Source organism: Tursiops truncatus, chromosome 12 (assembly GCF_011762595.2).
Source record: "Tursiops truncatus isolate mTurTru1 chromosome 12, mTurTru1.mat.Y, whole genome shotgun sequence".
Classification (NCBI taxonomy): Eukaryota; Metazoa; Chordata; class Mammalia; order Artiodactyla; family Delphinidae; genus Tursiops; species Tursiops truncatus.
The window spans coordinates 21,033,773-21,051,749 of record NC_047045.1 but is presented as its reverse complement, the minus strand read 5'-3'; the positions used below and the strand labels follow the sequence as shown (position 1 = coordinate 21,051,749).

Here is a 17,977-nt window from a genome sequence, read left to right as displayed (position 1 = left end):
ATAAACATATATAGGAATCACTTTGCTGTACACCTGAAACTAACACAATATTGTAAATCTACTATATTTCAATAAAAAAAGAACATTAAAAAAAAAGAGAAGCTGGCATGTGAGGGATATCTCAAGGTACCAAGGTCACCTTGGGATTCATATCTAATTCTTTCTAGATCAGCCATAGAACCCAACCATCCTTAGAGAGAAGCCAAAAAGTAGAAGGATTTGTCTGGGAATGGGCTAGTGTGTGTGGGATGACAAACCAAATTCCAAGTTAAACTGGGCATGGGCTCATTTACGTCCTGTGGACCAGCTGTGTCACCTCCTTGTATGAAAGCAAGCATATCCTATGGGATTCTTAGAGAGCCCTGAACATCCAGGGTTGTAATAATGCAAAAAGTCAAGTTTATCTTCCATAATTCCATAATCTACAAGTAAGACAGTAGAAATGATCAATGGAATAGAAGTAAATGAATCAGGATGAAACTGTTTTCTTTTGCAGAATATTGCCTTCTTTGGAATCTAAGTCATGAGTTGGACGTTCCTCAGAGACCTCCTGAGTGGAGTAAATAAATACTCCACTGGGATCGGGCGGATCTGGCTGGCGGTCACGTTCATCTTCCGTTTGCTGGTCTACATGGTGGCGGCAGAGCATGTATGGAAAGATGAGCAGAAAGAGTTTGAGTGCAACGTTAGACAGCCTGGTTGTGAAAATGTGTGTTTTGACTACTTCTTCCCCATCTCCCAGGTCAGACTTTGGGCCTTACAACTGATCGTGGTCTCCACGCCTTCACTTCTGGTGGTTCTACATGTAGCCTATCGTGAGGGTAGAGAGAAAAGGCACAGGAAGAAACTCTATGTCAGCCCAGGAACCATGGATGGGGGCCTGTGGTACACTTACCCGATCAGCCTCATTGTTAAAACTGGTTTTGAAATTGGCTTCCTGGTTTTATTTTACAAGCTCTATGGTGGCTTTAGTGTTCCCTATTTTATGAAGTGTGATTTGAAGCCTTGTCCCAACACTGTGGACTGCTTCGTCTCCAAACCCACGGAGAAAACGATCTTCACCCTCTTCTTGGTCATTACCTCATGCCTGTGCGTTGTGCTGAATTTCACTGAACTGAGTTTTTTGGTCCTCAAGTGTTTTGTTAAGTGCTGTCTCCAAAAATACTCTAAAAAACTCAAGTCCTCAGTGTGTGAGTGCCACAACCTCAGATATGTTAAATATGGTGAGATGGGGGCCCCTCCCTTGCTCCAGAAGCACCACTTAGACTCAGCCATGAGCACAGCCCAGGGAGGGGAAACAAAGGTACTCTGTGGCACACAAGAGGCTTAAAGCAAACCCGCACCCCTCTGAAGTAGACACAGGCTTCCTTGGAAAACGAAGGGTGTCAGCCTTAATGTCACTTGGGAGGAATTTTTTAATTTTTCAGTATGTGCTAGACAGAGGTCTCATTGTTTGGTGGTAGCGTTCATCCACATGAACCCTACATGAGTTGTGTTTGAATGGTTAATTGCAACTTAGTCTGAAGAAAGCCAACTAACATCATTCTTCTAAGTGCTTAGATCTATCAACTGGAAAATATAAAAAGTGACACTTCTTTCGAATGTGATGGCCTCCAAACAACAATTGAGGCACTGGCAATCGTTCCAAGTGGCAGCCAACGCTCCACTCACTCAGCCCTACTCAAACTTTGTAGAGAAAGCCTGTGATGAGGGTGGGGTAGCAGCTAACCAGGGGCACACAGAAGCACATTCAGTGAGGGGGTTCAGCCTGGGGAAAACTCCACAGAGCCCAGGACGCTTTGCAGTTTAGGTGTCCCTGGATATAAGTGGACTAGGGGAAAGGGAAGAAAGCCATCATTTACTGGCCTCCAGCTTAAATACAAATGTTACTGGGAGATAATTCCACTTAAGCCTGAACTAGCAGACATTTGCAAGGGTCATTCTAGAGTCATGAGGGAAGGCAGGTCCCACAGAGAGAAGCACATTGGTAGGGAGCAAGGGGAAGACCCAGATAAAGAATATGCCTACCTGATAGTTACTGAACACTTATCTTTAACCACAGAACAATGAAATACTTTGTAAATTTCCATATGTTGGACCTTTATACAATCCGGAATTCACAATGTACTATACAATATGTCATAGTTTGCCTACGATTTGCTAGTACATCTCCTTCTAGAATAGATAGTAAAATGTGTACTCTGCTGTTACATTGGTTCAAAAAATGTAAAAAGAAGAAAAAGATATGTTTATTATCACTTGATTTGAAAGCTATGGCTTTCTTTTACTTTCCTATTTAAAAAAAAATCACAGCTATATTCTCCTTGGATTTAATACTCTAACATATGTGCATTTCTCCAGAATAAAAATGAAGTGTTTTTGCGGTGTGACTTGACTGTCATCGATATCATTACTTGGCTGCCCTGGGCATGATTGTTCTGTGAAATAAAACTTGTTCTGACAATTTTAGAATAGGATTTGCAACCCTGCCTGGTAAAGATAGCTCAGAAATCATTCTTCTCCGCTGGGATTTTAAAAACAAAATGTAAGTTCATAAAAATGTAATTTTAACTAAAATTATGTCATGTCTTCCACAGCCTGCCCTCTTTAACATAAAATATCTCACTACAGTTCATGCATAACAAAGGTTATTTGTGTCATCATGTAGCCTCCAGACCATGCCGCCAACAGTGGTCATAATCTGTTTTAAAGACTGTCTGGACAGCAGAGAGGATGTGAACTCTGTGGTCCCCCTCCTCCAGTTTACACCACATGTCACTGCTGGACTCAGGTACTTGTATCCATTGTACTTCACCTTGTGACATGAAAACATGTTTGTGTTTTCACAAAAGCTAGCCTTCACAAATTCAGGTAACCAGGAAGGACTTAAAGGAACATATATTTTTTTCTACAGTAAGAGGTGGTTAGAGAGGTTTAAGGTTTTGGAGGCCCTGATCATGGCATGGAATCTAGAACATAGGGTTTTAGTGCACAGAACTGGAATGGACATCAGGGAATTTTTCAGTCTGAGGATGAATTTGCTGCCGAAACGCCTTTGGGGACCTCAGCCTCTTCACCTCAGTTATGACAACAAGCTCTGCTCAAGCTAAGAGGATTGGATGCACATGTACATTCTTGCCTTTCCACTTTGCGTACAGAGGAGACTTAAAGGTAATGGAGGTAAAGGCCTTGCATAAAGGTGTTTAGATAGGAAGGGGAGTAATTTTTTTCTTTTTAAAGCTTAATTAATTTACAAAATGAGTTTCCTATATGAACATTCTGGAGGCTGTCTTGGTGTCAGTGAAGACCCAAAGCATTTGATTGAGAGAAATTGGCAGTTAGATTTTGCCATCTTTATTCTTTCTCTTCTCAATAAATATTTATGGAGTAATGATTAATAGAAGCAAGACACTGTGTTGTGGATCTTTAGATATAATTCCCACCTCCAGAAAATTTCCACTTCCATTAAGGAGCATGGAGGTGAAGATGGGGTTGGGTATCTCACACCTGTATCCTGTATTTACATCACCTCACTTGACCCCCTACAAGCTTCTGGTGCTCAGACAGTAACCTTAGAGATGAAGAAAGTGAGACCCGCAAAGGCAGTTACTTCTTTCAGGGACACACAGCTAGTAAAAGCAGAGTTAACAATCACCATAGGTCTGCCTTAAACTACCTGCTCACCACATCAGGCTTCCCAGATCACTAAACAGATGTCTTTCTAATTTCATTCAAGCCATTCCTGACTTGCAATTCTTTTGTTTCCCTTGCCCTCTTCCCCAGAATCTTTCTGGTTACAACTTTGCCCCTGGCCACAGGGTTTCCTCTAATTGGAGCTGGAGGGAATTTTTTTTTCAAGTACTTGGATAGAAGAATGCCAAGCATGCAAGTGGCTATGGTTCCAGTCTTCGCAAGGAAATTAAGCCAACTTTCTTCAGAGAGACAAACTGCAAAGACTAGAGGGGAGGGGAAAAAAGGCAAAGACCTGAGGATGTTTGAATTCTTTGATCCTGCTATCCCTGACACTGGCTCCACCCCTACCCTTTCTGCAGTTTAGTCACATCGAAGATAAATTCCCCATTTTTGTTTAAACTGGTTTAAATTGGGTTTCTGGGCCTTGCAACTAAAAGAGTGCTAATAAAATCATGTTCTTCATTAATTTCTTTCCTGTATAATAGAAAAAAGAGGTATGACTCTTCTCCTGTATTAGCCTTTCCTTCTTAGGCTTCAAGCATCCTAACTTTTACACGTGTGTACGTGTAGAATGTTTGTGTCAATAGGAGGAAAGACGGGAAAGGATGTCAACACTGGTTACAATAAGAGAAGGAGAAGGAGAGATGAACTTTTTCTTTATAAATCTTTTCACTGTTTCACATGTACTTTTGTTTTTAATTACAAAAAAAAATCTCTATATTTCCCAAAGATGCCTTAAACATTTTTTATTTTTTGGCTGCATGGCATGCGGGTTCTTCCCTGGCCACGGATCGAACCCGCGACCCCTGCAGTGGAAGCGCAGAGTCTTAACCACTGGACCGCCAGGGAAGTCCTTAAATTTTTAATAAATAAAATAAAGCAATTGAAAACCCCAAAGTGCCCCATCTCTTTCTAGCTCGCATCTCATCACATGCATGTAACACTTGACTTAAACATTGATGCCAGTGTATTCCTAGTTTACATTTTATTTAGTCTGTATATTTCGTATGACACAGCACAAACGAGAGGGCATTTTGCAGCTCTGTGAAAAACTGGTGAGGAAGGAAAGCAGTGATGGGGCACGTGGAGGTAAAAAATGTCAGCGTTCAATTGAATTTTAATGACAAAAGCCCAAGGGAGAGACCTGCCAGCAGCTCTTTCTTTAATATAAAATTGGGTCTTTTCTCACAAAGCAAATCTTCTTTCAGCTGTAAAAGACATCGGTGATTGTGGCGAGTTCTGAGAATTTTCCAGAGACCTATCTTGTTTCCACTGTGCCAGAGAGTTTAACAAACAGTCTTCCTATTCTGAGAAGATGTAGATGATCTTTTAAAATTCTATAATTGTACCCATAAATTCTGTCCGAAAGCAATGGGAAATGAGCTCTGGATGTTACCCAAATAAGCCACCATCCCGTCTACTTACAGGTGAAGTATCGGATCCTTCGCCAGCTACGGAGATTTAATTTTCTATTAAAAGAAAAAAGAAAAAATGTTGTCCAGACAAAAGTGATATATGTAGTTTTTTAAATCTTGTTTTAGCTTTTTTATCTTTATTTTTATCTTAAAGTTTCTCTCAGACATTAATGTCTCCTGTCAGAGTGGAGATAGGCAGAATGGTTGTGGTATAGAACTGCGGCAGGCTCTGCTTGTCTGTGCAGAGCAACAGGAAGGTGAGGAAGCGGACTCCAGAGTCCTAGCCCTCAGGGAAAGGACTGGGGCAGAGGAGACGAATATTAAGCAGTACAATTTCCACATTCTTGTTATAAAAATGTCATTAACTAAATTGATGATCATCAATCCCCTGTTACTAAAAGTATGACTCACTAGGTTAGCCAAGTGCCTTCAATTAAAAAGCATTGATCTCAAAGGAGAGTAAGTACAGTAACTTGAGACCTTTCTGTAGAAGATTAGCAAACCTGATAAGCCAATCTTCTTAGAGAAGATTGCTCCTAATCACATTAATTTAATGATGATATTAAATCTACTGACTGTGACCAAGGTCGAGAATCTTGTCTCATTCATCTCTTCACATCCTTGTATTGCCACAGCTTAGGTCCCTGGTACCGAGGAGTACAGTGTTTCTGGGGAAGAAAATCTTTGTGTTCCTCTTGCCTCTTCCATCTTTCATCTGCCCAATATTTATTCCTCTCCACCTAAAAGAATTCTGATTTTGTTGGGGGTGGCAATGTGCCCAGCTTTAAAAAAAAAAAAAAAAAAAAAAGCACATTTCCAAGTCTCCTCTGCATGTAGTTAGCAGTGTGTGACAACCTTCTTGTCAAAACAAGATTTTGTGACTGATGCTTTGGGGAGAGTTAAAAAGTGGAGCCGATCTACCTTGCATGCTTTTTGCTCCCCCCGTCTCTTCCTGACTGAGACATCATAGCTGGAGCTGCAGTGAACATCTTCTACCATGAGGTGACTCTGAGGATGGAAGCAAGACCTTATGGATGAAGGAGCAGAAAGAAAGCTCCTGGGACATTGACACCATTATGGAATTGCCATTAGCTCTGCACCGCCTGTCTCCATGCTTTTGTTTTTGTTGTTATGTGAAAGAGAACTTAACTCCCACCTGATGTAAGCCATTGATTTGTTAGTCTCTTTCACTTATAGACAAAAACGTTCCTGACTACATTCATATTACTAATTAGGATGAAGACACAGAAGGCACGCTTCTATCTACTGAAGACAAAAGAAATGACCAGGATATTGAAAGGCAGAAATGAGACGTGTTTAAAGATCTCAATAGACTTTTGTTCAGAACAAGTCAGGTGAGGAACTTCCCTGGTGCTCCAGTGGGTAAGACTCCGCACTCCCAATGCAGATGGCCCAGGTTTGATCCCTGGTCAGGGATCTAGCTCCCACATGGATGCCGAAACTAAGAAGCCCGCATGCTGCAACGAAGAGGCCGCTGCGGCGCAGCCACAATAAATAAATAAATAAAATATATAAAAAAAGAACAAGTCAGGTGAAATGCAACGAGTAATCATTCTGCATCAAGATTTAAATTTTAACATGAGACCAGGATTGATATTGGCTCATGAGGTAAAGTCCGTGGAGCTTTAGCTATCCATCACCTTAACATGAACAGTGTAATATGATGCTAATGAAAGAAAGTTCACTTAATTCTGTTGTACTAGAAGTTCGTGTTCAGACTATAGGGAATGACTTTCCCAATGCTTGGAAAACAAGTAACTTATTTCATGTTCCGAGATTTGAGAACCAGGACCAATGGGTGAACATCAAAGAAATAAAGATTTTTACCTAATATAGAAATGTTCTATTAATTTGAACTGCATCACAATTAAATGATTGCCTGATAAAACAGTGAGACTTTATATTGGCTATATCACTATATAAACCTGATACCACAGAAAGATCTCTGATTAATAGAGAATTGCCTTAAAAAAAACAGATTTCATGTATTATACAATAACAAGACTCCTCATTACAACAAACACGTTAGGCAGTTCCATAGAAATGGTTATAAGATTTACCTTCTTTAAAATCATGGCATTATAGCGACATGTAAGATAATCAATGTTTTGTATGTTTTCATTCATCTTTTCTTCAGCTTGAGAAATTCTAATTTCATTTCAAAGTCTGGATCAAATATTTCTATCAGAGAGCAAATTTTTGATATAAAATGGGGATAAATAATACCTATCTTATAGGGTTGTTGAGTGAATTAAATGAGATGATCCATGCAAAGCACTGGCACATAGAGGTTATTTTTTTTAATGTTAGATATTAATACATGGCTGTATTATATCACTTCTCCCTCCATTATTTGCTTGGTTCTTTTAAATCCTCCTCTAAATATGAGCATATTGAATGCAGGTAGAGCCAAGGCCTTCATCATCATACCTTAAGGGCTTAATCCACACTAGTTGCTGACAGCAATTAATGTATTCATGAAATTTACAGCATAACTATGTTGTATAAGCTAAAAAAATCATAGTATTCTGGAATTAGAAGAAACCTTAAAAATACTTCCAAATGAGAAGACTACAACTCAGAATGATAAAGTGACTTTGCCTAACGTTAGAGGAAATGACAGAGCAAGAATTCGGTTATTTAAAACTCCAAATCTAGCCTTCCAGAAGCTTCCTGTACAAATAGCTTCAAAGATCTCTGGAATATTGGTATTCCATGTAATGGCCGACTGTGTTGCATCCAGTTTTTGTTTGTTTGTTTGTTTGACTTTATTAGGCAACTAATTCTGCTTTAGCTGACTCTGATTTTGTTGGGAGTGGCAACGTGCCCAGCTTAAAAGGCACATTTCCAAGCCTCCTTTGCATGTGGAGGCGGCACTGACTACCTTCTAATCAGAACAAGATTTTTCGACTGGTGCTTTGGGAAAAGTTAAAAATATGTATAATCCATGCAAGGTGACTCTAGTCTGTTTCCATTGTAAACAGTGGCCTATTTTTCCTAAAATGAATCAACAGCTAATATATCATAGTCATCTCCCAATTTTTAAAACTGTTCCAATATCTATTCAAACTATCATAAGTAGTCAAAAAATATAAATGACCACCACATATTAGCCCATGCCCTTTATAAAGATAATTTATAAAACAATGAAAACGTAATTCCTGGTTCAGTTTCTGGACCTTAGCTACACTTCCCAGTCTTAGCTTGCCACCTTGTGGCCTCTTACTCCTGTGCAGCTCAGCGTTTGACCAGCACATACAGCAAAGCCTCTGGAACTGAGGAGTTTACACACACATACCCACTTTAAACTTATTTTATACGCAGGTAAATGAGCTGCACCTCAAATTTCACTTCCAGACCAACTTCATTCCAGCAAAGGCTTACAAACCTTAAGTCAGAGAGACAGATGCTGCCAGCTACAAGTGAAGTGAATTAAAGAACGTGCACTGAGAGACAAGTGCACAAAAACCATCTAAATATTTATGGAATAGGACGTCCATACACGACTGCTGAAAAGGAGTGTATGTAACTTTTCCTGTGAAGCCAATATGAACATCGCCTCTAATAGAGATGGGAAAGCAAGGTAATAACAGGATTTAAATATAGATTTTATCAAATCCAAATGGTGGCAGGGTCGCTCTTCCCACTCTGACAGGGTTACAAAATCTACTACAATGTCTGCTTTCTCTGCTGAAGGTATACGTACATATGTGTGTGTACATGTACATATATACTATTATAACTATTATATAAATTTCCCTTCAAAGCAGTATTCTAGGATTGGTAACCTCAGTAAGAACACATGGGTCTCCTGGAGTAGATGAGTCCGGTGGTGACAGCCAGCTACCTCATATGGTTGTGATTAAATCAGTGGACATCTATCAGGAGCAGTGTCTGACACAATTATTAAATATTACCCACTGTCCTATTAGATAGAGCCAGACTTCAGTCTTGGGTTCCCAAGCCTCCCTTCCAGGATCTTTGAGCTCAGTGCTCAAACTGCAGCTCCACTGAGTGCCTGATTCAATGGATCAGACTTGAAAGCTCTCCTGGAACATGTCTGCCCTTTGCTTCCCTGTTGTACTTCTGAAAAAAGCTGCCTACACGTTATAGTTTGGTTAGTGAAAAGAAAACAAAACATAGCCAGGCTGTAGGAAGGCTGGGTTCCAGCCTACAGTTTTAAAATCGAAATGTAGATTTTCTCTCATTGTCAGGGTTGTAAGCTTAGAGACAGAGAGAGAGAGTGCGAGCGAGCACAGGAGCACAATAATACAAGTTAAAAGCTCAATGACTACACACAACCAATCACTATTTTGTGTTGGAAAGTGCACACCACTATCACACAGAACATTCTGGATGTTTCTGGTTGCTTCACTTCTAGCAGAGGTGCTGTTGCCTTTCATACTTCTGGCCCATCTACTTCGGCTGGGGAACTGGTGTGGGATCAAGGTTTTGTTGGAAGAAACTAGAGTTGCTTCAGTTTCTCGTTTTATATTGGTAACATGTAGACTGCATTTTTTTTAGAAGAACTATTTTTAAAGTGTAAGACACCAACATATGCCATGACGTGTGACAACTTATAATTTTGCCTTATTACTAAAATAAGTATATGGCACTGCTTCCCATATTTCCAATGAGAACTTTCCCTGTATAACCCTGCCACTCTCCACCTTCATCCTCCTGCTTTGAAATGGCAACACCTTCAACCAGCAGGACAGAAAGCGTTCTGAACCAGGGGTCAAGAGACCTGTTTTGTAGGTTTACTGTCACAAGTCATTTAATTTCCCCGTATGTCACTGTCTTTATAAAACAGAGTTGCTAAGTTTCCTGTTCTTCTCATGGAGCAGGGGTTGAGAATTACACTTTAAGCTGTATAAATCAGGTTAGAACACCACCCAACAGCCACCATGGATTAGAAAATTTCCTTTGAGGACAGATATACTTGAGAAAACAACTTTGTAATGCTCCAGTTTTAAGTAGCTGTAAGCAGGTTTAGCAAATACATTAAGGATGCTTTTGAAATTTTCAAATAAGTAAATGTAATGAGTTTACCAGCTAACTAAGTGGTTTTGTAGGGTTGGAGGTAACAAGCAAGAATTACCAAAAGGTTCCAGTGGTTTGAACATCTGGGTTGTATTGATTGCAGAAGTGTTGTAGAAATATGTAAGAGGTTGATGCTCTGTATAATCCCACCCCCCCTCCCATCCCTAAGTGTCTAGGTGTTGCTTTACACTGTGAAGCCTCCGTATAAAAGGGAGGACTTTGACTTGGCAAGGGCGGGGGCAGTCTCCTGGTGAGGATGACTCCCAGGTACCTGATTTCTAAGAATTTCCTGGTGTGATCTGCTCCTGAATAGTTTGAAACCCACCGTGTCCTCAAAAGCCCTGTGACTTCAACACCTCACTGCTTGGCAGGGACCTTGGCACACGAGGGCTACTATTACCACCCCGGTGCCCTGTTCCTCTTCTCCAACCTCCCCTGTGGGATAGTGGCACTTAGGGGGTCCAGGACTGGTAGCACTAAAGTCTGTGCAAGTGCAGCTTGCAGAATGAACATTCTTTTGCCACTCCCACAGCTATTCTGGGGAACACGAGAACCTGGTGGCTAAGTGGGCAGCAAACAAAACCCCTATTATTAGTCTCAGTTATAGGGCTCCCCATACACACTGACTAGAGTAAGTAGAGAGCTAGGCAGAATCCACTCTAGCCCTCCACAGCGGCTTCTCATTTCCTTCTGTCTCTCAGCTCCTTTGCTTTTTGAGTGAACATCGCCAGCAGGGGCCCTTTGCTCCTCTATGTTCCCTACCTTCACGGCTCTAGATTGGCTTCCAGAAGTGGTTTTCCCTCCTTTGGAATCATTATTAAACTATAGACGAAAAAATTTCATAAATGTGGGTCTTAAAAAAGGAGTATCATTTACAAACCATCTCCTAATACTGTCTCCTAATCACTTGGGGAAAATGCCCTCCAGCTACCAGGACAATCTTCACAACATCATTCCAGCTAAAGACACTGAGCAACCTCTTAGCTCATGTGGCTGCCTGTGTTCTCCATACCAAGGGATGTACAAACTCTGGAGTCAGTCTGCCTGGTTTCAGCTCTCAGCTCCGCCACATACTAGCTGTGCAATCTTCAGGCAAGACACCTACACTGTCCTCATCTTAAAATGAGGATGAGCACCGAACTCTTAGAGTTGGTGAAAGAAGAAATGGAAGTACAAGGAAAGTTCCTAGCACGGTGCCTGGCACGTAGTAAAAGTCAAATAATATTAACTGTTTTACTATTACTAGCAGATCTGACACACGGGACTTAGGCCTGGGAAAGCTAGATAGAGCAGGTTCCTGCTAGACTATACACTTGGTCTTGAAGAAAGAATTCAAAGCTCATCTTTATATTCTGCAACTTTATCTTAACTTAACCTGGATCTCCCAAGACTTTTGGGCCAAGAGGATACCATGAAGAAGCTACTTTCCAAAACTCCTTACGTGTACCATGTAGTCTGGAAGCACGCTCTCCACTGAATCTCTTAATTTAGGACTTCAGCACTGGACTCAGTCTTCTTACACCACTTCCTACTAACGGCATCTTCGGTGTACGGTCCATCCAATAAATTAGACCAAAAGCTGTTTCAATTTCTCAACTCTATCAGCCTTCACCTACATTCTAATTCAGAAATATAGTTCTCTGGCCATTTCCAGACACTGTGTTACATTACTCCTAAAATCTTAAATTGCAATGCTCCAGTCTTTCATACCTAATTCTTGGCCTTATGCCTACTATACCCTCTCTTTGGCACCATTAAGACCTCCTGCGGAATCTGAAAAAAAATGATACAAATGAACTTATTTACAAAACAAAAACAGACTTAGAGAATTTATGGTTACCAGGGGGAAGGGTCGGGGGGAGGGATAGATTGGGAGTTCTGGATTGACATGTACACTCTGCTACATTTAAAGTAGATAACAAGGACCTACTGTACAGCACAGGGAACTCTGCTCAATAATCTGTAATAATTGGGAGATGAATTTGAAAAATAGATACATGTATAACTGAATCACTCTGCTGTACACCTGAAACACCCTGGTAATCAACTATACACCAAAATTTTAAAATTGTATAAAAATAAATAATACTGAATCTTCTAACCCCCCCTCAAAAAAAAAAAAAAAAAAAAAAAGACCTCCAGTCCCTTGACCACTCCATTTTCCTTTTTCAAAAATTTATTCTTATTTTTGGCTGCGTTGGGTCTTTGTTGCTGTGCATGGACTTTTCTCTAGTTGTGGCGAGCGGAGGCTACTCTTTGTTGTGGTGGGTGGGTTTCTCACTGGGTGGCTTCTCTTGTTGCGGAGCACGGGCTCAGTAGTTGTGGCTCGCGGGCTCTACAGCGCAGGCTCAGTAGCTGTGGCGCACGGACCTAGTTGCTCCGCGGCATGTGGGATCTCCCCGGGCCAGGGCTCGCACCCTTGTCCCCTGCAATGGCAGGCGGATTCTTAACCACTGCGCCACCAGGGAAGCCAGACCACTCCATTTTCTTCTGTACTCTTGGCTTTGTTTCCTACCCTAACCAGTCTCAATTCATTGATGTAATAATACTCCTCCTGGGACTATGCAACCTCTTCCTTCTTCCTCCACTGTTCAAGCTGAGGAACACTACTGGAAATATTACATAACCATGCAGACAGTGCTACTACAAGATTATGCTCTCCTAACTCAGCTGGGCCTTGAACGCTGATCAATAATGCTTTTATATTTGGCCCCTTCTCTCATTCTTCACTTCAAACTTTAACATTTAAATGTTGATTTCCTACTTTTCCAAGGCTTCCTCTGGAGCAGGAATGTTCCGTTTCCTAGGAACTCAACATTCCTACTTAACAGACTCAGTCTAAGAGATGTCCTTTCTATTTGGTAATGCTAATACCTCCACCTGTTCTTGAGACCAGGTTCCATCTACTACTCTATGTCAGCTTCTGCCTCTTTAATGGGTACCTCCCCAGAATTCATAAATATTCGACTTTACCTTAAAGGCCTTCCAATAAGGTCAGCTCCTGACTAGTTTCCTTCCCCATTTTCTCTCTGGCTTCCATAATTCTCCATACCCTACCTCCTTTCCTGGCTGTCACCTAACACTTCCTTCCCAAGTCCTCTCTGCTACTTTTTCTTCTGCCCACTGAGTGTCCACTAAGTATTGGTGTTCCTCAGGGTTCTCCCTGTGGTGACGTATTTTTTCCCCTACGTGCTTGCTGCTTCTTTCAATTCCAGCAAAATGTATCAGGTGCTTACTATACCTCAGATTATGGGCTAAATGCTCAGGAGATAGAAGACAAAGACAGGATGCTTGTCCTCAAGGGACAGAGCTGTTTCAGACCCCTATAAAGAACTGATCACTATACCTCTCTGCCTTAATGACCTACAAGAACCTCAAACTCAATATTAGCCTTTCCTTCAATGCTATGTTCCTTCTACAGACATACCCGTTTTATTGCTCTTTGCTTTACTGAACTTCACAAATACTGCATTTTTTACAAACTGAAGGTTTGTTGCAACCCTGTGTCAAGCAAGTCTATCGGGGCCATTTTTCCAATAGCATTTGCTCACTTCACGTCTTTGCCACATTTATAATTCTTGCAGTATCTCAAACTTATTATTATTCTATTTGTTATGGTGGTCTGTGATCAGTGATCTTCGATGTTATTCCTGCCAAAAGATTACAACTAGCTGAAGGCTCAGATGATGGTTAGCGTTTTTTAACAATAAAGCATCTTTTTAAATTAATTTTTTTGAGTATAGCTGTTTTTGAGTAATGTGTTAATTTCTGCTGTGTAGAGCAAAGTGAATCAGTTATACGCATACACATATCCCCTTTTTTGGATTCCCTTCCCGTTTAGGTCACCACAGAGCACCGAGTTCCCTGTGCTCTACGGCAGGTTCTCACTGGCTGTCTGTTTGATACACAGCAGTGTATGTGTGTCAGTCATTCTCCCAATTCATCCCACTGCCCCTGCAACAAAGCATTTTTAAAGTGTGCACATTGTTTTTCAGACGTGATGCTACTGCATACTTAACGGATTACAGTAGAGTGTAGACATAACTTTTATACACATTGGGAAACCAAAAAGTTTGTGTGACTCAATTTATTGCGATATTTGCTTTATTGCGGTGGTCTGGAACTTAACCCATAGTATCTGAGGTACACCTGTATGTTGTCTTGGTAAACAGCATCATCATTCACAATTACCCAAGCCAGAAAGTAAAGAATTTTATGATACTCTATTTCTCACATCTGAACCCCTCTCTACCAAATCCTCCTCACTGGCACTTAAAATATGCTCCATTTGTAAAAACTAGTTGGAATCCATAACACTCTCCAGCTACCATTCTATCTTCTCTTTCACAACCAACTTTCCAAAAATAGGCGTGTACACTTGCTCTCTACATCCCTCAAAACTGGCTTCCATTCAAACTACGTAATTGCCAAGGTCACTAATTACTTTCTTACCACTAAAGCCAGAGGATGCTTTCCATCCTATGTCTCATGATTTTTCCTATCACTTAATCTACTTTTATTTTAATTTTTATTTTTTTGCAGTACGCGGGCCTCTCACTGTTGTGGCCTCTCCCGTTGCGGAGCACAGGCACCGGACGCACAGGCTCAGTGGCCATGGCTCACGGACCCAGCCGCTCCGCGGCATGTGGGATCCTCCCGGACCGGGGCACGAACCCGTGTCCCCTGCATGGACAGGCGGACTCTCAACCACTGCGCCACCAGGGAAGCCCCCTAATCTACTTTTAAATACTGAGTCCCTCAGAGTTCAGCCCTGAGCCCTTTCTATGCACTTTTTCCTATAGCCATTCACCCATTCACAAAACGGCTCCTCTTCCCGTCTCACCTACCTGAACATATGGTATTTCTTCAACTACTTATTCAAGGCAAAACCCTGGAAATCTTCTCTACTTCTCCCCTCCTCTTCCTTTCCCATAACTCATAATGATCAAGTCCTCTCAAATATTTTTGGTCTCTCCAGTCCATCCACCTTTCTCCTTCAGCCATCACCACTCCACACCGACAGTATCCTCTCTCCCCTGGATGACTTGGACAGCCTTCTTAACTGGTCTACTTGAATTCCCCACTGGAATGCTCTCACCAGAGTGAACTTTTAAAACTGAAAATGTGGGGCTTCCCTGGTGGCACAGTGGTTAAGAACCCGCCTGCCAAAGCAGGGGACATGGGTTCGATCCCTGGTCCGGGAGGATCCCACGTGCCGCGGAGCAACTAAGCCCGTGCACCACAACTACTGAGCCTGTGCTCTGGAGACCGCACGCCACAACTACTGAGCCCGTGTGCCACAGCTACTGAGGACCGCACGCCCTAGAGCCCACACACAACTACTGATGCCTGCGTGCCTAGAACCTATGCTCTGCAACGAGAAGTCACCACAATGAGAAGCCCACACACCACAACGAAGAGTAGCCTCTGCCCAAAAATAGATTTTAAAAAACCCACAAAACTGCAGATGTAAGAATCTTATTCTTTTGCTTGAAACCCAAATGTGAACCCAGGATAAAGTCCAATACAATTAGGTCTAAGACACAGTGTGATGTGGTCCTTGCTTACTTCAAACGCTATCAGTTTTGTTTTTTTTTTTTTTTTTTTTACCATTTCCTTTAAAGTTATTCCTACCAGTTTTTCAGTTTCCCTTTAGCCTGGAGCTTCCTCTGCCTTGCTTCCTCCAATACCTCCTTCTTTAGTGAAGTCTTCATTAACTGCTTCCCCTCACTACAGACCATGCAGTATCATATTCTCACGCTATTATATATTCTCACAGTACCCCTAGAACTAGTAATGATAGTAATTGTGTACTTCTGAGCTCCATGAGAGTTTGAGTCAAGTTTTCTTCAACTTCCATTTAAGCATTCAATAAAATCTTACTACTGCTAAGTACATATTATGTTTAAGGTACTGGACTAGGTGCTTGGCATAAAGCAGCAGGCGATCTAACTAGAAAGATTTCTGCCCTTGTGCAACCTATAGGTTGGTTTTGCGGCAGTGGTGGTGGCGGCGTGAGATTTAAGCACGGCAGAAAAAAAGCCATTACAACTCAAGATGAATGCTATCAAGGAAGTTGAGTGCTGTAATGGAGTAACTAACTGGCCATGGGGCTAGAGAACCTAACTTGAGAAACCTAGGTAGTGACTTCAGACAGAGTACTAGGAAAGGAACAGGTTGAAGGCAGGGTGGGGAAAATGACTTTGATATGACATGACATGCCTAACTATGAGGTAGGCAGCTGAACATGAAAGCCTGGAACTATAAAAAGTTTGGTCCTAGGGTTACGTGTTTACGTGTGACAGGTACACTGATAATACTAAGCTCCACAGAATGGACACCATCCAAAGAGAGTGTAGAGTCACACAAGGAGCCAAAGGTCCAGGTCCTGGAAGAGGAACTAGGATTGGAGTCAGTGATGGAGCAGCCAGAAACCGCTGCTGTAAGGATAAGGAGAAAGCCAAGAGAAGATGCCAAGAAAACCAAGGGAGAATACTTCAAAGGGGAAGTCCTCAACCCTACTGAATGCTCCTGAGGCAGTAAATGAGGGCAGAAAAAGAACCTACAGGTATGACAGCATGGAAGAGACTGGTGATCCTGATGAAAGCACTTTCAGCAAAGTTGTAGGGACACACAAAGTGGTAGTAAATGAAAAATGGAGGCAACTCAGATTAGTTACGATGGGAACTAAATAAAAGGGGTTATAGTTGGATGGGATCAAATGACCACTCTCCCCCTTTTCTTTCAAGAACAGTAGCTATTAGGGACTAATATGAGCTGTTGGAAAGGATCTAGGAAAAGAAAGATTGATGAAACAAGAGTAGTTAATTCAAGGTTTCTGAGAAGGTGAGGAGGGCTTTTGACAAGTAGAAGAGAGTGCAGATATAGATGGGTTTGTAAACTTAGTGATGAAATTTGAGAAAGTTCCTGTCAAATTTTTGTATTTTCTCAGCAGAAAAAAGAAAAAAAAAAGTACATAAATCATTTAAGCTTGTGGAAACAAATTGTTACAATAAAACTGCAGAAAAAATGCCAGTTTTGAGCCTATTTTAAGTTTTGAGATTATAAACCTGCCTGTTGTAACAATTTTCTCCTATTCAACTGCTCAAGAGTAGACAGAAAACTGCGATTTTTCCAGATCACGACATAAAGGGAGGTGCAGGGGTATGGTCTGAGGATATTTGCAAAGTGGGATCTAGTCTCTAAGCCAGACAAGTTGAGGGCAGGGAGTGAACTGATGAATAGTGAGCAAGTGGTAGCATTAACTGTTATTCGTGATGAGGTAGAAATACTTTTTAATGGAGGTATCTCGAGCAGATGAGCTGGAGAAAGATTGTGGTTGGAGAAAGGGAATCTGAATTCCATATTTGGAAGTGATACAGGTTTCGATTATGTCAAAGCGTAGGGCCCCCATTTATGGAGCGATCACTGAAATGAGAGGCACCTCTAATGAGCAAGTTCATCAGGAAATAAAACAAATTTTGTTCACTGAGTGGTAGTGTTGGGCGGCATAGATAGTAAGTGACAAATATAAAAATTAAAAACACTGGTATGGAGAATGAACATGTGACACTTCATTACAGAGTGATCCGGGTGGCTCTCTGATGAGGTGACATTTAAGCTTTACTATACAAATAGAGGAATAAGCATTCCAGACACAGGAGTAAATATGTGTAAAGCCCTTGAACTGGTGGTGGTTTGGGGGAAGCTTAGTATGTGCTCCAGGAGATGGAAGCATCTGGAAAAGGGAAGTAGCATAAGAATGTCTGGAGAGGTTGGCAGGGACTTTGAGTAAAGAGACTGGA

The 17,977-nt window shown here is 41.4% G+C and overlaps 1 protein-coding gene across 1 annotated transcript; it reads left to right on the top strand.

Moving 5' to 3' along the window:
• The first annotated feature begins 421 nt into the window (after nt 1-421).
• On the top strand, nt 422-1,330 carry GJB7 (gap junction protein beta 7). Its single transcript, XM_033836634.1, has one exon. It carries the CDS (start codon nt 524-526, stop codon nt 1,328-1,330), a length of 807 nt encoding a protein of 268 aa, XP_033692525.1. The 5' UTR covers nt 422-523.
• Nucleotides 1,331-17,977: the final 16,647 nt, after the last annotated feature.

What these genes read in the sequence shown, in the direction of transcription:
- GJB7 (XM_033836634.1), top strand. Translation starts at nt 524, where the DNA reads ATGAGTTGGACGTTCCTCAGAGACCTCCTGAGTGGAGTAAATAAATAC.